This window comes from Trachemys scripta, chromosome 5 (genome assembly GCF_013100865.1).
Source record: "Trachemys scripta elegans isolate TJP31775 chromosome 5, CAS_Tse_1.0, whole genome shotgun sequence".
Taxonomy (NCBI): domain Eukaryota; kingdom Metazoa; phylum Chordata; order Testudines; family Emydidae; genus Trachemys; species Trachemys scripta.
The window spans coordinates 119387620-119409682 of record NC_048302.1 but is presented as its reverse complement, the minus strand read 5'-3'; the positions used below and the strand labels follow the sequence as shown (position 1 = coordinate 119409682).

Genomic DNA, 22063 nt, shown 5'->3' with positions numbered 1-22063 from the left:
ACAAACCCTGGACACTTTTAACCCTGGAACTAATGTCACATAGGGGTCAACAGGACTGCAAGCAGGCTTAGGAGTCTGCCCATGAGAATTGGGTTGTAGGATTGGGGTTTGTTTCCATTTCCACACCAGAGACTGTTGGGACAAACTGTTGCCAATTTTACATTTTGTAAACCTGAAGAATTTACAAAATTTAAAACCAAAACAAATGTTTCTATGATATTAAAGAAGATCCACTGGATTTTTTTTAAAACAAAGAAATATCCCCCTGAAGTGTCTATAATTCAAACACTGCAGTGTTCTGCTAGAACTCAAAAAGAGTGACGCTGATCATGAACAAAGAGGTTACTACTGGCTCATCTGTTTTCACTGTCAAAGCTGAAAGAAATGCAAATAATAAATGAATGATATTGTCCTAAGTTTGCAGCCCTCACTCAGGCAACATTCCTAATGAAGTCAATGGAAATTTAGTCTGAGAAACCGGGGAGTGACAATTTGAATCTCATAAGTAGTGAAAAGTAAAAAAAAAATTGTAAAAAAAGAATCCTTTTCATTTTAATGAACGATGGTGTTACAGTCTTGCTCACTTTTTGGTTTTTATTGTGAGATTTATCATATTGGGTATTTTTCTTGAACCTGTAGCTCCTGGAATCATATGATTATGTCTCATTCTTTCTTTTTCATTTTCTTTTTCTTTTTTAAAGTATATTTCATGGTTGTGGAGAAAAAGCTTGGAAGTGTTCCTCAAGTATAGCCTAAAATTTCAGAAACCAGAAAGCAAACAAAAAGAACCCCAAATCTGTTATATTTAAAATTTCATGTTTGGGGGCCTAATTCATGAATTTTGACTGCATGGAGTTGGCAATAGTGGTGTTATTTGTAACATAGATAAGGAATGTTGTAGGGGTTTTTTACACTATCAAGTTAAAAACATGTTTTTCATTAAATTTAGAGCATCACAAAGATGTACTACTTTTACTACTGATGTCAGCACTAGCTCTTTTAATATTTAGTACCTTAATTTTAGGAAATTAAGGAAATTGCTGGTTATGACATGAAGCACATGGAAAACCGTATGCATGTCTATAACGTATACAAAATGTGTACATTCGTGTGTGTTAATCCTAGGGTCATGAATTTCAGTTGACTTAGGCCCTGGATCTGCACTTTACAGTGCATAGATGGGCTGATGTGCCTACAAAAAGCTCCCTTGATGTCCGTGGGGCTGCCCACTTGCACACTGTAAATTACCGCAGTGATCTGAAGAGGTTAGCCCTGCAAGGTGTTGATGCCTTTGTGTGATGAGTCATCCGTGAGCCTAAGTCTGATGAGTCATCAGACGTAATTACCTGGGAGTCCTAAGGGTCCAGTGAATCCACAAACTGGGGTCTAATCAGGTGACCCCAAGCTAGGTAGGTAGGCTCCTAATGAAAGCAGCCACTCAATGGCACTAAGTTGTCAGGGATAGGCCCTGCTGCCTGGTAGCTCTGGTGTATGCTCCTGACCATGCTTGTTCCTGTTCCAGCTCCAATCACAGCTGGCCATTCCACTGCTAGAGGCTATGTCTGTGTGCACTTGAGGCCTGCCAGTCGCACCCTGGTTTTTACCAGCCTGAACTATACTGCAACACACTCCCCAGTCCCAGATATTTCCCCAGAAATGTATGTCTTGTGTTGCCCAGCTCTCTCCTGGACAGTACAAGCTCACATAATACAAATGATATGCACAAATCCTGTTATCCCAAATGGAGTTTCCCAAACTCTTCAATTCAAACACTCTGGTTTAGATAAAACGACAAAGAGCTGAATTTTAAGTGACTACAATTAATGAGGCATACAAATCAGAAATAGTTACAAGAAAAATAAAGATAAAACACAACTAATACCTAACTTAACAAACAATGTTAAATTCAAAGTAAACGTTTTCCCCACCACATGCTCTCAACAGTCTTACTGGCCAAACTTGTTAGGCCAGGACCCCTTCTTCTGTTTAACAGCTGCTTCCTTTGTTCCTTCTTGTGCAGTGACTCAATGGACAGAGGGAGGGGTGCTCTTTGGATGTCTCCCCTTTCTTTTTATAGTCCTCTTCCTCCTTTGAGAAGCATCTCCAGCTGAGATTCAGGAGACAAAAAGTTTATGTGGACGGGAATACTATGCTGTTTCTTTGCTAAAATGTAGATTTTTCGCCCAAGTCCCCTTTCCTGCTAAAGAATGGCCATTTAGGCCTGGTCTACACTGTGTGTGTGTGTGTGCGGGGGTTGATGTAAGATACACAACTTCAGCTACAGGAATAGCATAGCTGAAGTCGATGTATCTTATTTCGACTTACCTCCCATCCTCATGGCGCGGGATCGACATCTGCGGCTCCCCCGTCGACTCCGCTACCGCCGCTTGCCCTGGTGGAGTTCTGGAGTCGATGGGAGCGCGTTTGGGGATCGATATATTGCGTCTAGACGAGATGCGATATATCAATCCTCACCCGCCGATCCGGCAGGTAGTCTGGACGTACCCTTAGTAAGTAATGGCCCATTGATCTTGTTTACACCTGGCCTGAGGCATCAGCTCACCTTTTGTCTCTGAGGAATTGGTTTGACCACTCCCCAGACTTGGAATATGTTTTAGTAACATCATACAGTGGAATCTTGTAACTTTACATAGAGTGTTGCTAGAGATATTTTACCAGGACTGTAATGACCAGCAAATTAAGTTTTCAAATGATACCTCACAAGGCATACTTTATACAAAGATTATTACAGTAGTGCGCAAGGGGTGAATACAGGGGTATACAGTCTGTCGCACCACTGCATAGCCTGAGATGAGGAAGACCGTCATAATGATGGAACTTACAGTGAGACTAGATTTTAAAACATAATTTAAAAAGTGTAACAATTACTGTTATCAAAAGAATACCAACAGTATAATAGCATCAAAATAAAAACAGAAATGTCAAATCTTAAGCAAATAATTCAAGTCCTGGACACATCCTACAGGGGCTCACACAGACACCATGAATAAAAAGAAATTGAACATAAAGCATCAAATGTTGACTTATACAATTTAAGCCCAAACCTTGCAACTTCTTGTGCAAGAGGGGACTGATGTGCCTGCACGGTGCCCCCTGAAGTCACTGGGGCTCTGCCCAGGCTCAGCAGTCCATTCACACACAGGGAATTGCAGGATTTGGGCCCTACATCAAATACTACACTTCAGAACACAGTGAATTCTAAGAAAGGAAATATGAGTGTGAATGCTAGCTAAAAATGAGAGGGCATAGATTTAAGTGATTCTCTACCTGATCCATTATTGGCATTATCCAGAAGAGATTCTTTACTCTTGTTCATCATTATAAAAGTAAGATTATAACTTTAAAAATCATGATTTAAGCATAGTTTTGACAGGAAATAAAGCTGAAAGGCAGAATTCCAGAGAGACACATTCATCTGTAAAAAGTATTCTTCCCTGTCTTATCTTAAGTCACCTTAAAAACAGCCTGGAGAATATTCACTTCTTACAATTTTTTTCAGTAGTCTCCACAGAATGAAAACTGAATTGAGCCAGCCTATGGCACAGTTGCCAAAAGTGTTTTCTCAAGTTGAGTACTGAGAATTGTGTTCCGTTACGCATCAGGTTCTCTGACAGCTCTGCTTCTTTCAGATTGTTTAGTCATGTTGGTGTACAAGGATAAATCTGAGCGAGCCAAAGGACATAAGGAGAGGAGCAGCGTGACCTTAGAAGACATCTGTGGCCTGGATCCTGGGCTCTCCTATGAGGGCTTAAATCACACACTTGCTATCATCTGTCTATCTCAAGTCGTGATGCTGGGATTTGACAACAAGGAAACTATGTATGCATGGGATGTACGGATTCGGTACAGTTTGGGGGAAGGTAACCTTTGTCTTGTCACATTCTTCTCTTTTGGAAAGAACACAAACAAAGCCTTAGTTGAAAGGGCCGAGATTGTCGCTGGCCTTGGAGCAAAGAGCCTCATTCCTTGTGAGCTCTAGATCAGCTGTCACGTGCAGTGTAACGTGTGTGTACTGCCCACTAGAGGTGTGCCACAGAGAGAGTAAGGTAATAACTGTCAACGTGCTTCTACTATCTTCTTTGGCTCAGATATTAAAGGCTTGTGGTTTTTGGAGCTGAGAGGCCAGGGCTCTAGTCCTAGCTCTTCAGGTCAGGGGTTTGTCAGCTTTAGCTTTTAATTGTGTCTATAGCACATGGATTCATGACAAATCCTTGTGCTCAGGGAGGACAAAAACTATGAGTGGCAGAGCCATGATTAGAACCCAGGAATGGCTGACTCCCACTCCCCAGTTCTGTCCAAAAGACCAGATAATGTGCAGTGCTGCTGAACATCCACTCTCAAATACATGTAATGAGAGAATCTCACAGTAAAGATGCCATTCTCACCTGTATGTTTAGCTTTATTCTAGCATGTCCTTCATTTTCAGTTCTGTAGCTCTGAAATGCATTGTAGTGGCTGAGAATTTATTATATGGGGATAATCCAGGGTAATTGGCTTTTAGTGTTTGGTAAAGCATGAGGACATATATTTATTATTACTGACCATCATTATTATTTATGTATAGTTTATCACCTGTTAAGTGTTGGCAACGGGCTTGTCACTATACAAAGACAGCCCTTGCCCTGAGAAGCTTATGGTCTAAAACAGTGCCTCTCAAAGCCGGTCCGCCGCTTGTGCAGGGAAAGCCTCTGGCGGTCCAGGCCGGTTTATTTACCTGCCGCGTCCGCAGGTTCGGCTGATCGCGGCTTCCACTGGCTGCGGTTCACAGCTCCAGGCCAATGGGGGCTGCAGGAAACGGCGCGGGCAGAGGGATGTGCTGGGCGCCCTTCCCGCAGCCGCCATTGGCCTGGAGCAGCGAACCGCAGCCAGTGGAAGCCGCGATCAGCCGAACCTGCAGACGCGGCAGGTAAACAAACCGGTCTGGACTGCCAGGGGCTTTCCCTGCACAAGCGGTGGACCGGCTTTGAGAAGCACTGGTCTAAAAGACAAATGCAGATAAGAATAGATGCGCTGAGAAAGGTGGAGGAGGGTGCAAGCTTGGCAGGGTTTGTTTGGTTTGTCTGATCTCACTCTAATGCAGTGTTGGGGTGGGGAAAACATGTGATATAAGTTTGTGTGCCGGGGGGGGGGGGGGTATAAGTGAGCCTTTAAGAAGGACTTGAATGAGGTGTAGGGGGAACCAACTATATCAGGATAGAGAAGTTGTTTCAGGCATAGGGGGCAGTGTGGAAGGCATGGAGATAGGAGTGGGGGAAAGAACTGGAGAGGCGTGAAGGTTGGCACAGTTGGCAGAGTGAAGGACAGGGCTTATTGAAAGGACTGAATGGATATGTAAAACTTGATCAGGAAAAGCTCTTTGGAGCTCTTGGGGAGAACAGTTTCAATGGAGCACAGAGTGCAGAAGCAAGACAGGAGGCAATTCAGGAGGGATTTAGAGGAGAGGGAGGTAAGGCAGTGGATGTACACCGTCCATTCGGTTTAGATGTGAAGGAAACCAGGAAAATGGGACAGTAGTTGTTTGGGGTTTGGTTCTTTGAAGATGGGGATAATAAAATGTGCTTGTATGCAATGGGGCAAAACTAGGAGTGGGGTGGAGGAGTTGGAAACAGACAGTGAGCAAGAGACCTCAGAGTCTGACTGAGGTAAAGGAGGAAAGGATATTAGGAAGGGATGGAGGAAACTCACATGAGAACCTGACAATTTTCTCCTTGAAGTCAACAAGCTCCTGGGCTGAGGGGGAGGTAATATGGCCTGTGTTATGCAGGAGGTCAGACTACGTGGTCAGAGGGGTCCCTTCTGGCCTTTGAATCTATGAATTTAAGGATGGTGGTTAAGGACTTGAGGGGGCAGTAAAAGGTGGCAAATGAGCATTGGGGGTTATAGGTATGGAATGCCATTAGGGAGGAGAAGTGGAGCTATTTTTCAAGGAAGATGGCAGAACAGAAGGAGGAGTGGGTGAAGTTGGAGTAGAGGGTTTCTTCCATAAGTGTTCTGCAGAGTGAATAGATACAGAGGGGGTTAGTGAGATGGATGGTGGGAGAGAGAGGCAAGAGAGTCAGGGTTAGAGGATCCAGTGGAATTAGGGGAATTAGGGGAGCCAACTATAAAACTGAGGAAAATGAGAGAGTAAGCCTACAGGTGCAGAGATGTCAGGAGGTCACAGAAGGACTAAGGGTAGGGGAAAGGATAGTGAAGTTAAAGGAAATAAGGAATGCAGACACATCTCAACAAAGGATCCTAAGTATAACTGAGTAGGTTCTGTATTTCTGTGTAGAGTGGGAGTGGAGATTTGGGGACTACACTGAAAAGGTTACATTTCAGGTAGGAAAAACTGCTGCTTTCTAAAGCTACATCAGAGCTGGGCTTATACCACAAAGTTTCTATCCAGATCTAAACTTTCCTCAAATGGGGTGCTTAAATCTAGGTGTTGACTTGGCAGTTGGCACATTTTAGGGGTGATTCTGGAATTCTAGCTGCAGATCTTTATGCAGCCATTGGAGTTTGCAACCATTTGTTACCCTGTTCATCATTTAGATGCGGTGGAACAGAACCACTAAGCTCACAGTCTGGTAGCCTCTAACCTAGGGCTACTTACAAAGCTCCATCTTGTACAAACAGAAGTAACCTCCAAGGGATGTCTAAGTTGATGTAAGACTAAACAAGGAACATTCTATAATCAGTGATGATTTGGTTTCACTTGGTAGTGTATTGGATTTTTCTAAATAAGTGGTGTTACATAATCACACAGCGGACAAGCAACATCACCTGAACATAGATTTGTTCCCCAGCAGTGTTTCGGGGCCAGGTGAGTTCTCTCTCTGGCTTCCTTTTACATTTCTCTTGAATTACTTTGTGGCTAATTCTGTTAGGACCTTAGGGAAGTTATCAAAAGAAGATGGCTACCTTTACATCTGCTATTGTGTAGCCATCTTACAGCAAAAAAACTTCAGGACCAGACTTCAAAGAGAAACTGCTGAGCTTCAGTTCATTTGCAAATTTGACACAATCAGATCAGGATTAAACAAAGACTGTGAATGGTTAGCCAACTACAAAAGCAGTTTCTCCTCCATTGGTGTTCACACCTCAACTGCTAGAAGAGGGCCTCACTCTCCCTGATTGAACTAACCTCATTATTTCCAGACTGATTCTTGTCAGCATATTTATACCTGCCTCTGGAAATTTCCATTACATGCGTCTGATGAAGTGGGCCTTCACCCACGAAAGCTTATGCTCCAATACATCTGTTAGTCTTTAAGGTGCCACAGGACTCTTTGTTGCTTTTTAGCTAGAATACAGCAGAATACTTATATGAGAAGCAAAGATCAGATGCTGTTAAATCTCCTGACATTTTAAAGGTGAGAAAATCTAGTCAAGGGGAAGGGAAGAATAGTTCTAAGAATTGGTTCTTTAGTGCTATCCTGTGGATTTTAGTGATGAATAGGCAGCTTTTGGGTTTAGTGTGTGCCTGTGATGCAGAGGAAATAAATATACATTTTAAATACGTAGTAATACTTTAGATCAAGGTAATCCTTAGGAAGTTGGTCCGTTTCCAGGTGTCTGTCACCTGAGAATCAGCTAACTTCCTGGGATACAACAATAACAATAGTAATCAGCGCCTTTCATCCATAGATCTGGAAGTGCTTCACAAAAATGGGTAGGTGTCATTATCCCCATTCTACAGGTAGGGAAACCAAGGCACTGAGATTGGGGATGACTTGTCAAAGGTGACAGTGAGTCAGTGGCATAGCTGGGAATAGAACCTAGCCTGCTGTCCTGTCTACTGAACCACATGGATAGTACCTGTGGGGAGGAGAGTCTGTGACTGTTGGGAGAATAGGATGGGTAAGAGCCCCTGCATAAAGTGAACCCCTATTTAGTTCTTGGGGTATCCTCCTGCTCAGTCAGCTCCTAGTCCCGCCTTCAGCCTAGGAAACATCAGAGCAACTCAGAACAGCCAGAGAGGGGTCAACGCTCAGTGGCTCCTTTCTAAAGAGCAGGCCGGAGGGTGAGAGCAGGAAGTGTCAAAGTGAGACCCTCCATTCACACCCTCTGATTTCAGCAGCCACGCAAGTGCCTATGGAGGCCTGACATGGCGGAGGAGGGTTCATTTTGAAGAAGGAGGGTAAAGGAGGTGGGAGGATATGCAGCCAAGAGTTGAGCAATCAATGGAATTGAGGTAGAGTGTGGCCAAGATTCTGGATGATTCTACTCCCTATTGTAGTTCAGTTATCTGGGGATGAATATATTTGTCCTCAGGTCCTGATGGTTAAACATGAGGCGAATCATTCGGGCAAGACAATAGGGGTAGGAAACAAAACCACTGAGGAACGTATTGTGACGGGTTGGATCACAGATACCCCCTTGGGAGCTGCCACCAGATGTGCAAAGACTACCCCTGCTTCTGTTTTCCCTGCCAGCTCAGGACTCCAGCACCCTGTCTTGCTGAGCCAGACACTCCCGTCTGGCTCCAGACACAGACCCAGGGTCTGAATCACTTGTCCCAAAGCTGCAAGTTTACCTGAAAACAGCTCGCAGTAGCGTGCTTGTCTTTAGCACTCAGATGCCCAACTCCCAATGGGGTCTAAACCCAGATAAATCCGTTTTACCCTGCATAAAGCTTATGCAGGGCAAACTCATAAATTGTTCGCCCTCTATAACACTGATAGAGAGATATGCACAGTTGTTTGCTCCCCCAGGTATTAATACATACTCTGAGTAAATTACTAAATAAAAAGTGATTTTATTAAATACAGACAGTAGGATTTAAGTGGTTCAAAGTAGTAACAGACAGAACAAAGTAAGTCACCAAGGAAAATAAAATAAAATGCGCAAATCTATGCCTAATCAAACTGAATACAGATAATCTCACCCTCAGAGATGCTTCAGTAAGTTTTTCTCAGACTGGACACCTTCCAGGCCTGGGCACAATTCTTTCCCCTGGTACAGCTCTTGTTGCAGCTCAGGTGGTAGCTAGGGGATTCTTCATGATGGCTCCTCTCTCTCTCTGTTCTCTTCCCCCCTTTATATATCTTTTGCATAAGGCGGGAACTCTTTGTCTCTCTGGGTTTCCACCCCCCCTCACTGGAAAAGCACCAGGTTAAAGATGGATTCCAGTTCAGGTGACATGATCACATGTCACTGCAAGACTTCATTACTCACTTGCCAGCACACACATATACAGGAAGACTCACAGGTAAATACAGCCATCTGCAGACAATGGGAGTCATCAAGATTCCAAACCATCATTAATGGTCCACACTTTACACAATTACAATAGGCCCTCAGAGTTACATTTTATATTTCTAGTTTTAGATACAAGAGTGGTACATTTATACAAATCAGATGATCATACTCAGTAGATTATAAGCTTTGTAATGATACCTTACAAGAGACCTTTTGCATGAAGCATATCCCAGTTACGTTACATTCACTTATTACCGTATTTTCTCTAAAACCAGCTCAGTTACATTATATTGACTTATTATCAAGTTTTTATAAAACCATATAGACTGCACAACGTCACACGTATCACCCTTTAAGGATGTTTGGGAAAAGCTGTCTCTAGTCGGTCATGTTGCTGATCTATGGCTTACGGCCTGAATGCATTACTCCAAAAGCTAAATTGGCCTAATACCTGTGCAACTGATCGGTTGCCAGTTTTGGTTGGACTTATTCCTGGAGATTTAATCACATGACATAATCTTTAATTAAAGATTAATCTTTAATTCCTGGAGACTCCAGGCCAATCCTGGAGGGCTGGCTACCCTACTGCCGTTGCCAAGCTATCTGGGTGCTACCCAGAACTATTAGAGGGGGAAAAAATGCTCTGAGTTCCTTATCTGATAATGGTAGATCCAAATGGCATAGTAGCTAGGGCTCAGTCTACACAGTACTATTAAATAAACTGGTTTCTGTTACAAACATGCTTGCCTTTTTTTCTGTTTGCTACCATAATTAATTGATTTATTTGTATTTTTTTTGCCCCCTAAGTTCATAGGTTTCATGTTGCTGTAGCACCTGGCACTAAGCTGGAGAGTGGACCGGCTACTCTTCACTTCTGCAATGACATTCTAGTCCTTGTAAAAGACCTTCCACCCACTGTCATGGGGCAATGGAAGCTCTCGGATTTGCGCCGATATGGAGCGGTCCCTAATGGATTCATCTTTGAAGGGGGCACCAGGTGCGGCTTCTGTAAGTACGAATGGAAACTGTCTTCACTTAAAAGTTCTAGTTTTTTTAAAGATATTTGTAGATAAATAAATACCAGTCTGGTTAATGTGCAATTTAGGGACCTAATCCTGAAGCTCTTCTTGTATGAGTAGTCCCATTGACTTCAGTGGGACTATTCATGTGTGCAAGAAGCTGCAGGACTGAGCACTGTTATGCAGACAAAAATAGTATTGGTGTGATGGATGCTGTGTGAATATTGCTGGATGCCTTTCTGGAAGGTAAAAAGAACAGGAGTACTTGTGGCACCTTAGAGACTAACAAATTTATTAGAGCATAAGCTTTCGTGGACTACAGCACACTTCTTCGGATGCATATAGAGTGGAACATATATTGAGGAGATATATATAAACACCTACAGAGAGCATGAACAGGTGGGAGTTGTCTTACCAACTCTGAGAGGCCAATTAAGTAAGAGAAAAAAACTTTTGAAGTGATAATCAAGATAGCCCAGTACAGACAGTTTGATGAGAAGTGTGAGAATACTTACAAGGGGAGATAGATTCAATGTTTGTAATGGCTCAGCCATTCCCAGTCCTTATTCAATCCTGAGTTGATTGTATCTAGTTTGCATATCAATTCCAGCTCAGCAGTCTCTCGTTGGAGTCTGTTTTTGAAGTTTTTTTGTTGTAAGATAGCCACCCGCAGGTCTGTCATTGAATGGCCAGACAGGTTAAAGTGTTCTCCCACTGGTTTTTGAGTATTATGATTCCTGATGTCAGATTTGTGTCCATTAATTCTTTTGCGGAGAGACTGTCCGGTTTGGCCAATATACATGGCAGAGGGGCATTGCTGGCACATGATAGCATATATCACATTGGTAGATGTGCAGGTGAACGAACCCCTGATGGTATGGCTGATGTGATTAGGTCCTATGATGATGTCACTTGAATAGATATGTGGACAGAGTTGGCATCGGGCTTTGTTACAAGGATAGGTTCCTGGGTCAGTGTTTTTGTTCAGTGATGTGTGGTTGCTGGTGAGTATTTGCTTAAGGGGTGTTGGGGGGTTGTCTGTAAGCGAGGACAGGTCTGTCTCCCAAGATCTGTGAGAGTAAAGGATCATCTTTCAGGATAGGTTGTAGATCTCTGATGATGCGCTGGAGAGGTTTTAGTTGGGGGCTGAAGGTGACAGCTAGTGGTGTTCTGTTATTTTCTTTGTTGGGCGTGTCTTGTAGGAGGTGACTTCTGGGTACTCGTCTGGCTCTGTCAATCTGTTTTTTCGCTTCAGGAGGTGGGTATTGTAGTTTTAAGAATGCTTGATAGAGATCTTGTAGGTGCTTGTCTCTATCTGAGGGATTGGAGCAAATGCGGTTATATCTTAGAGCTTGGCTGTAGACAATGGATCGTGTGGTGTGTCCTGGATGGAAGCTGGAGGCATGTAGGTACTGACCGCTACACTTAGGTTTCTGGTATAGGGTGGTATTTATGTGACCATCGCTTATTAGCACAGTAGTGTCCAGGAAATGGACCGCTTGTGTGGATTGATCTAGGCTGAGGTTGATGGTGGGATGGAAATTATTGAAATCATGGTGAAATTCCTCAAGGGCTTCTTTACCATGGGTCCAGATGATGAAGATGTCATCAATGTAGCGCAAGTAGAGTAGGGGCGTTAGGGGACGAGAGCTAAGGAAGCGTTGTTCTAAGTCAGCCATAAAAATGTTGGCATATTGTGGGGCCATGCGGGTACCCATAGCAGTGCCGCTGACTTGAAGGTATATATTGTCCCCAAATGTGAAATAGTTGTGGGTGAGGACAAAATCACAAAGTTCAGCCACCAGGTTAGCTGTGACATTATCAGGGATACTGTTCCTGATAGCTTGTAGTCCATCTTTGTGTGGAATATTGGTGTAGAGGGCTTCTACGTCCATAGTGGCCAGGATGGTGTTTTCTGGAAGATCACCGATGGATTGTAGTTTCCTCAGGAAGTCAGTGGTGTCTCGAAGATAGCTGGGAGTGCTGGTAGCGTAGGGTCTTAGGACAGAGTACACATAACCAGACAAGCCTGATGTTAGGGTGCCAATGCCTGAGATGATGGGGCGTCCAGGATTTCCAGGTTTATGGATCTTGGGTAGCAAATAGAAGGTGTACTTCAATCAAACACAACTTTTTGCTCTCAGTACAAGAATAACTGAATGAAATTCTATGGCCTGTGCTCTGGGTCAGACTAGTTGGTTCCTTCTGGCCTTAAATCTATTAAACCCTAAGATTATATTATCATTTGTATTGTAGTAGAGGATAGTTGTTTCCTGTAGGTCTCAATACAACCAGAATCATGGTTCCGTTTTTGCAGACAATAACTGAGAGACAGTCCTTGCCTTGAAGAGTTTTATAGTCTAATTTGAGATGAGAAAAAACAAAGGCATTTAAGAAACAAAAGAAGGAAAGGCGGAGGGAGGACAAGGATAATGAAAATAAAATCCTGTGGTTATATATGTTAGTTATTACACACCTTAATGATTCTGGGTATTTCAGAGAAATTTATTTGGAACCAAGCAAAGGCAGATTAAGATTTATTGGGGTCCTGGGCACAAAGAATATTGGGGCCCCCAACACCCCGGGGGCCTACGGGGCACCAGAACTGGGGGGGAGGCAGTGAGGGGGCCATGCCCACCCACTTTTTAACATGGGTGTAGTAGCCTTGGGCAGGCGTGGAGCAGCGGTGGAAGGGGCTGTGCTTCGTGGGGGGGGGGGGGGGAGATAAGGTAATCAGCTCCCCTACTGTGAAGTGCAGCCCCTACTAGCAGCGCCAGCCTCTTCCTGGTGGGGGGCCTGATGTGGCCCTTAGCCCCTCCTCACCATGGGGCCCTGCCCCTGCTCCTCCTCCTCCTTGAGGCCCTGCCCCCTGGTCAGGCTGGAGACCGGCAGAGTTGGGCTGTGGTAAGAGCCACCCTGGGAGCCTGGGCCACTGTGGGGAGCCCTGGATCCTCCAGCTGCCTGGGTGGTGGAGACATGGGCCAGGGGCTCCTCACTGCGGCCTGTGCTTCCTGGGCGGCTCCAGCCTCTGGCCTGGACTGGGGCAGAGCCTCAGAGGGAAGAGGAGGAGCAGGGAGCGGGGCTACAATACCATTGCTGGTGGCTCCCCCCCCACTTCTACCCAGGTTCCGGTGCTCCTGCTCCTGCCCCAAATTTGCTGGGGCCCTGTGACATGGGCCCCATGCGCTTGTGCATTAATCCACCACTGGAACCAAGTCTCAGTGTATCATTTATTTTACTAAACTAAACTGTCATATCAATCTATCCATTCAAATCTAGCAGTTGATCAAAATTACATCAATCACTCTAATATAATTTTTCAGGATGCCAAATCCTAGCAGTCCTTTAGCATCACATTTTCAAAAGCAAACTTTGGAACTGTGCTTGTCAGTTATGTGCATATCCATTTTCACTTTCAGATCATGAAGTCAGAGGTGCAGCTACTTGATTTGCATGTGAAAAAAACTGTTTATATGCAATTTACGGTTGTGTGTTTAAACAGATGTGTATGCTGTACTGCAGGAGTAATTTCAGAGTCCACGTTAGAAAATGTGGCCCTGAGTTACTAGCTGAAAATGCTAAATGTATTTAGGTTTTGAATGGAGCAGTTTACCGTGTAGGGTTTATGCACAAGCATCTAAAACTGAGTGAAAAGTCCTTTAGAAGCTGTTGCTGATTCCTGACAATTTGTACAGAGTACCAAGTTTTGAACTGATGAAATCTGAAACAGCTGCAATATTTAGCTCCTCATCCCCACACTGTAGGGAATTATCATGGAAATGCCAAGCAACCTTTAAATAAATTTAGTAACAGATTGGTAGATTAAATCAAGTATTAATATTTATTAACTTAAGCACCTCAAAGGAGACAGTATATAATTTCACTGTTTGAACTGAGTACTGTATTCACTTAGAACTGAGGCTCTCTTGGAGATAAGAAGTGCTGTGATTTGTACTAGATAAATGGTACAAAAGTGTTGCGATGCTTTGGCGTCAATTTTTCCCCTGACTCTTCAAACAGATGCCTCAGGAGAAGACATGCTCCTTCCCTCTCTGAGCAATGGGGGCTTTAAATGTTGTCTTGATGAGCAGTTCTGTGGTTTGTGGGATGTTGCAATTGGAACATGTTGGCTTCAGAGTGTTTTGTTTTAGCAACTTTCATTGGAAAAAAACTAACGTTTTCCTGAAATTTCTCAAAAGTGAAAATGGCAGTTTTTGTACCTTATTGGCAAATAGAAAACTAATATGAAGTCCAGGCCTCTGTGCCCATAACAAACAAAACCTCAACACTTCTCTCTGGTGCCTTCCCCTCCCTTTCCCAGGGAGAGGTTCAGTAACCACTGAAAATGTATCTGAAATCTGCATTGTTTAAAAGGTTCATTTGTTTAGTGCTTTGCTTAGCTGAGAAGAGGAGAATGTTATTACCGCGTGTGTAAAGCAGAGAGATTTACTGCTACTTAGTGTACATGAGAAGAGAATGACTGGATGCAATTCCATTTTTAGTTTTCTTTCTTGACAGTAGAAATGTTAGGGGTAATTGAAGACCAAAATGAAATATGCTAACTTAACAGCCATCCAACTCTGGAAGGATGTTTCTTCAATGGCTGCCCTGACTGAGCCAAGACATCTGGGAAATGCATGGTTCATTGCAGGAGTTGGGTACTTTGGAGAAGGCAGTTGTGCTGGTTGTCTCACAGCTGGCCAGTAAATTTATGCCATGGTGCTGTGTACTACTGCGGTCAAACCACCTCATTGTGTAACATGGCTACAAGAGGACATACAAGGACATGAAGTGTTCACAGAGTGCAACTCTGTAAGGAATAGTGAATGTCCCTTCAGTTAGGGCAGGGATTCTCAACCACTAAGTTAGGGGACAATCCGGTCATTGATGTTCAGCAGGAGCAGTTGACTGGTCACTGATGAGCTCCCCAGGGAGGGTGGGGAGAAATTCACTCCTAAAGGCCATAGAGTGGCAGCACCAATATCCTATAGAGGCTTTTCCATCCGGATAACACTATTAGGCCCTGCAGCCCCCTCTGTGGGGTGAAGGCAAAGGACTGTAAGGTAGCTGTAGATCTTCTGTCTCAGTCCCATGCTTGGCTCAACTGTGTCTGCCTCTGAATGCTCCCTGCACACTTCTTCACAAAGAGGCCCCATGGAGCTAAGATCTATGCCATGTAGAGGGTATGCACTTCTTGTGTGGCTTCCCCAAATTGCCACCGTCCCACCTCTGGCAGTGGAACTGCTTGAGTTCTGCTGTCTGGGGAACCTTGGCACCTAGATACCTCGGGGTGGGATTTGGCCCATACACATGCTCTCATAAAGTTAACTGAAACTGACTATTCACAAGCCGTTATAAAAGAGTAAAGGGCGAAAATGTGTTTAGCAGAGTCCAGCTACACCGCCCTCGCTACCCCTAAATTACACTTTCTTCACAAAAATTATATACCTGTAAGAAATACTCACCTAAACATTAGAAAGACTAGAAATGAATAGATAATTGAACCAGCCAGTTCCATATAATCCACTCCAATACCTGATCTGTAGTACCCAGCCAGCCTTAACCTTCCCCCTTGTTACGTTCTCTAATGGAAATGGATATATACTGTTTATTATCTATATTGTATTAATAATCTGTAGTTACAATTTGGAAAGGAATATAGTCCCAAGGTACGTTACTTGAGAGTTCTATGCATTTTCTCAGTGTGATGTGCTGATAGAAAAGGATAGAGTTAGAGTGATTGATCTGTGTGATGTTATTTAATATGCTGATGTTGAAACACGATTGTGTAAGTGTATATAGACCTTACAAGTTTTGTATTTTTCACTTTATTAAATATATTGTGTAGGAACTAGCAAATATAGTGTTTTTTCTTGTAGTGAATAATGAAGTGTATATTAATGTCATTGTATATTACTAAAGATATATAGGAGGTGCTTAGACATTTCTTTTTAATGAGGAGGTGTTATTAATCAAGAATCTTGGTATATATATTTCATGCACTATTGCTTTATTCGATAAAATACAGACTTACTAATTCACATTATTGAATGGTGAAAATTAGTGAACAAAATAAAAATGATAAAACTCAAGGAAGTAAAGCATCTCAAATGTAATATGTTCTATTTTGTCAATTGAAGTTTAGTTTTATGTATATACTTCATACAGTACAAGTAAATGTGCTGTAGTTTATTTTGCAAGAATGACATTTTAGCAATACAGGATTTGCTACATCATCTCTTCAGTCTTTCAAAAGAAAGGGATAGGATAGATCTCCCATTTTTTGCAAAGTTAACAAAGTGCTGATTATTGAGGGTCTATCGCACATAGTAAATAATGTTTTAGTTTAATGATAGGCGTTTATACGTTTAGCTACTTAAGTATCCTAGGATACACAAAGGGCTTGATATTCCTCTCACGTACACAGGGTAAATCAGGAGTATTGCCACTGAAGTTAGCGTAAAACTGTTATCAGTAAGAAAAGAAATAGGCCTGCTATCTCTTATTGAATGGGGCATTTTCACAGACCCAGGAAGACGTGCTGTATGTCTTGGTATGATGTTGATTAAAATGGTCTTTAAACACATGGTTAAGTCTGTGCAGGTGAAGTGTCTGACTTCTGGATGGTCGTCAACTATTTATCAATGTCTGGTGTTATGAATGTTGGTGTTGCTATGGCTCTGTAATCCATGTTTAAAAAACCCCACAAAGTATATATTAGCCATAATGTAGTATGAGTTTTATAGGTGTAACTGAATGTGCAGTATGTCATCTGATGCAGAGAGTGCTATGAGCAGTATCCATGTTTACTGAATATGTTGGAAAATAATCAGTGGGAATATTCTGAGACCAGGCTAAGAAGAACCCTGTAGACTTTTTTTCATTTTTATTTTTAAAAGTAACATTTGCATATATTTCTATTTTGGTGTTTTTGCTGCTGGGGGTGGGAAGCGGGGCACTAATCTATGATCAAGAGTGTGCAGCTGATATATTCAGGTCCTGAATGCCCACAATTCCCATTGAAAGATGTGCCATCGTCTGCAAGTCGTACATGTGCTACAGAAGAGCAAGAACGTGTGCATTTATTTGTTATAAGTTGCACCAAAATGTTTCATATTTATATAATTCGCAATTAGCAACATTCAAAACATTATCAACGTATGTCTATACCGAATTAAAAACTCGGGCTTGTGAAGCTTGGACTAAGGGGCTGTTTAATTGCAGTGTAGACATTTGGGCTTCGGCTAGAGCCCACGCTCTGGGACTCTGTGAGGGGGGAGGGTCCCAGAGCTCAGGCTGCAGCCTGAACCTAAATGTTTATGCTGCAATTAAACTAGGGTGACCAGACGTCCGGATTTTATCGGGACTGTCCCGATATTTACTTGTTTGTCCCGCGTCCCGATGGATGTTCAGTCGGGATGCAAATTGTCCCGATATTTTGCACCCTGGCGCACAGGCGGAGGGGGCTTGTGTCTGGCCCCTCCTTGCCCCATTGGATCCCTCCCCAAATCCCTGCCCTGGCCCCGCCTCTTCCCCAAGCACACCACATTCCTCCTTCTCCCCCCTCCCTCCCAGGCTTGCACGAATCAGCTGTATGGTGGTGCAAGCGCTTGGAGGGAGGAGTAGCAGGATGTGGCAGCCCACTCGGGAGGCGGAGGTAAGCTGGTGCAGTGGGAGGTGGGGAGCTGCCGGTGGGGGCTCAGCCCCCACCAATTTTTCCTATGCTCCGGCGGCTTTTTTTTTTTTTTTTTTTTGCTCCGGCAATGACCTCCCTGTCCCCCCCGTGTCCCAGTATTTCATGTCTCTCATCTGGTCACCCTGTGAACCAAGTCAGTTAGCATGGGTCATCCATGGGTGTCTAATTGCAGAGTTGCTATGCATCCGAAGAAGTGAGGTTTTTACTCACGAAAGCTCATGCCCAAATAAATCTGTTAGTCTTTAAGGTGCCACCAGACTCCTTGTTGTTTTTGTAGATACAGACTAACACGGCTACCCCCTGATACTTAATTGCAGAGTGAGACCCTGGTTCAGGACAGCACTTGTGTACATCCCTATACACAACAGCATTTAAGCATATGCTTAATTTTAAGTCTCAGTTAAGAATTTGCTTAAGAGCTGTCCCAAACAGGGATGCTTTTCTGAATCAGTACCTAAGTAGAATGTTATTCTAATCGATTGTTGCAGAAAAAATTGTGGCACAGAAGAGCGCATCCTCATGCATATATTTAACTCTCCCATCTCCTCATCCCTTATTCTTCTTTACTGTCCTGTACTATCAAAACTGGGCTATTTAATGAAGACCACCAGTTAAAGGGACGTATTAATTTTATAGACACAAGAAATCTGGTTACAAAAAGAGCTGAAAGCATATATTTGCACAAGTTGGCTGCCTAGGTTCTCCAAAACCTCCATAAACTCCAAAACCTTATGTAGAGTATTGGGAAGTGTGTTTTTATTTGAGTTACTGTGATAAGTCCTACATTCTAATACTAGTTGTTAGGTCATCGTAACAGTGGTGCTCTTTGTTATGTAGAGTCTTCTAAAGTAGTCTTGCTTTATGTTAATCCATCATTATTCCCTCAGACTATCACTCTTCCTCCCCAGTCAGAACGAGTTTAAGATTTTATTAATAGATTCCACAAGAACATATTCATTATTAGGAGGAGGAGGAGATGGTCATGCGGTTAAAGCACTGGACTGGCTTTCAGGAGAACAGAGTTCATTTCTGGATGTTACTGAATCATAGAATAGCAGGATTGGAAGGGACCTCAGGAGGTCATCTAGTCCAACCCCCTGCTCAAAGCAGGGCCAATCCCCAACAAAATCCCTAAATGGTCCCCTCAAGGATTGAACTCATAACCCTGGGTTTAGCAGCGCCAATGCTCAAACCACTGAGCTATCCTTCTCTCTGCCAACTTTTTTTTTTTTTAAACCATGAGACACAGAGGGTCTGAATATTACCACAGAGACTGTGCCTTGCTTCCTCCTAATACTTTCCCCTGGTGAAGATAAATTGATCAATATAGGTAAGGCACTAATAACCTGTGCTGGCAGGTGCTATAGAAGAACCTAAAACAAATGTACTTTGATGATAATTATTGATTCAGGTAGGAGTTTGAACACGTTCCACTTTAGCACAACTAAATTGCCAGCATGAAGAAGATTTACAAGCCCAGTTCAGATAGGTGGGACAATATTTAAGAATATGCTGCCAATATATTTTAAATCAAACAGCATTTCCATGGGAGTAACTGATTATTCTTAAAGTTGCAAAACAAAACATCCACCCAACCCAAGTTTACCTTAATTTCTGATTCTTTTACCCTTAACAGCACTATTTTTATACTACAATTTCAGATATTGGAAAGTACTTTCTTGTTCTGTTTCCAGTAGTGCAAACAAGTGTGCATTCAGGCCAGGGATATTGTATGCACAATACGCACAACATTTACAAAAAAATGTGTTTTGGCTAAAAATAAATTGAAAGAATTATCTAGGGAAGGAATTGCTCACATGGTTGGTAATGACTGGTTCAAATATAGCGTAGATTTGTAGTGACCACAAATTGTTACCCTTTACTTAAAGATTTTTTGATTTAGAGGGTGCTGTGAAAAATTCATGAAGGATGCGCAAAAAGCCACTAAGATTCAGCCTGGGCTCAGGTTCTATTACATTTGTGTACTTCAGTCCAAGACTGAGAAAATGTTCCTAAGCCTGGTCTGAAGCTGCCCTACCTTCCCCACAAGTGCATCTCCTAGGAGGAGAACCCTTAAGACGATGCCAGCTACTGTGCTAGGGTGTACGCAGCTGGCTGGCAATGGGAGCAGGAGTGTTTTCCGTGATCTCACTGACATTTTGGGGACAGGGAAGTGGGTGCTTCCTAGCTTCTCCACTACAGTGGGTGCCCCTTGAAAAACCTGCTGGCACCCCCATGAAGCCCAAGGGAGAGCAGAGGCGGCCATTTAATCAAAGGAGCTCCGCATGGGGAGGTCAGTGGGCCTTTTCTTGAAGACAAATGATAAGGAGGGGATCATTGAGGCATAGATTGTGTGTAATGGCGGAAGACTTTTCTGGGCAGTTCTGGTTTGTGTAAAGTCTCCATGCCAACCATTTTTACCATGGCTAGCCCTTTGCAAACTGGGCCCTGGAGGTTTCATGCAAGTCTAGGATAGGTAAACTGGGTTAAGCTGACTATCCTATTCTTAATGGATGCAGTTTCAAAAAAGAGGACAAGGCCTGACTGAGCTATCTCATCTCTACAGGGGGTCCTTCAAGGTCAGGATTAAGGCACGTTGATGGGAAAGTGTGAAGAAACTTGCATTGCTGCTGTGTAGTACTTTTTCTGTGGACTTTGGTCCACAGGATTGTCTACATGGCACTTTTCATGTGTAGTAAACTCACTGAAAACTATGAACCTTCCTCCTACACAGACAGACACGCAGAGTCTTACTTGTTCTGGGGTTCCATGTGAATAGTTTGCCGGTGCATACCATTCCACAGTATAATTACAGATCAACTTCTGTGGGGTTTTTTATGTAGAATTAAAAAAACACTAAGCAAAGTTCAGCAAGATATTATTTAGTTTCACCACCGGTTTCCCTATCATAATTTCTCTAACATTTGAGGACTGATTGTACAGTATCATACTGCCAACTGTCACTAACGAATGGCTTAGTGTTTCAGTCTTGCATGATTGGTTGCAGGCTGCTTTCCACTAAGTCCCTTACCCACGAAGAGAGAGCTCTTCAATCTAGTAAACAGCTGCACGGTATTACAGTGATGCATACCACATATTCCTGAGCTTCCAAATGCTTGTGCAGTGAACTCTGTTCCAATGCACGACTGAGCTGTATAATTTCTAGTAGCAGAGAACTTCTCAATTAGAAATTTAACACACTAGAAATAAATAAGTAGTAGTCACCTGCATATACATATTTAACATTTAAAAGCACACCGGAAGTCCATCTATCCACCATGTAGCATCTTACCAGGACTCATAAACTACTATTTTCCTTATTGTCAATCTAGTTTTAATTGGTAAAGCAAGAGACAGAGGTCACTGTTGTCACTTCTTTTTAAGGGTGGGGATCAAACAGTATTGTGAAAAGGCACATAAGAGAACCTAGATAGATCGATATTTATTTTGCTGCAGAAGCCAACATGATTGTCTTTCTGTTTTTCTCTCACTGGGTCTCTGAATTCATTGCTTTTACTTCCAGTAAAGTCATAAGTCTGTTTAGTAGCTGTTGTATCGGAGCCCTCAGGAGCGCAGGTAGGAATTGATCTATTTTTAAATTAAGTTTTAGGTTGTTGAGTCCAATTTTATGCAATTTGGTGGAAGTTATCCCCCTTTCAGAAGGCCCTCCATGTCATGGAAGCCCTGTTGTACTCCTCCATGGCAGTGGAAGGAGTGTTTGGTGGGTAGGCAGTAGGAACCTCCACCAAAGCTTCTGCTAATTGCGGGGGGCAGAGTGGGGAGGAGGGCGTGGGAAGAGGGCAGAAGGCAAGCTTGTGTCCACACTTACAAGGATCCATGCACAGAAGCCTGTCCAAATGTGGTCAGGCAGCAATGGTTTGTAGGCATCATGGCAAAGGGACTTGAAGGAGGACAAGGTGACAACTTGACAGAAATTGTTTCCCATATGTAAGGCGCAGCATGGGTGAAAACACAAAAGTGCTTAAGCAAGATGTGCACTAACAGCTAATAAAGGGTGCTGTTGAACAAAGATGGAGGACGATGTTGCCATAGAATACCAGATCTCATAGGCAGTATGGCACTATAAGATGAAGGGCCTTGAAGATGAATACAGAGGTGTTTTGTTTATTGTGATGGGGAAGTG

General features: G+C 43.1%; 1 protein-coding gene across 1 annotated transcript in view; it reads left to right on the top strand.

Moving 5' to 3' along the window:
- The window catches only part of DOK7 (docking protein 7), a 101333-nt gene that overhangs the window by 4834 nt on the left and 74436 nt on the right, over positions 1-22063 (top strand). The window contains exons 3-4 of the mRNA XM_034772337.1: positions 3651-3881; positions 10012-10212. Coding sequence (XP_034628228.1) covers positions 3651-3881; positions 10012-10212 — 432 coding nt within the window. The remainder of the gene's footprint in view (positions 1-3650; positions 3882-10011; positions 10213-22063) is intronic.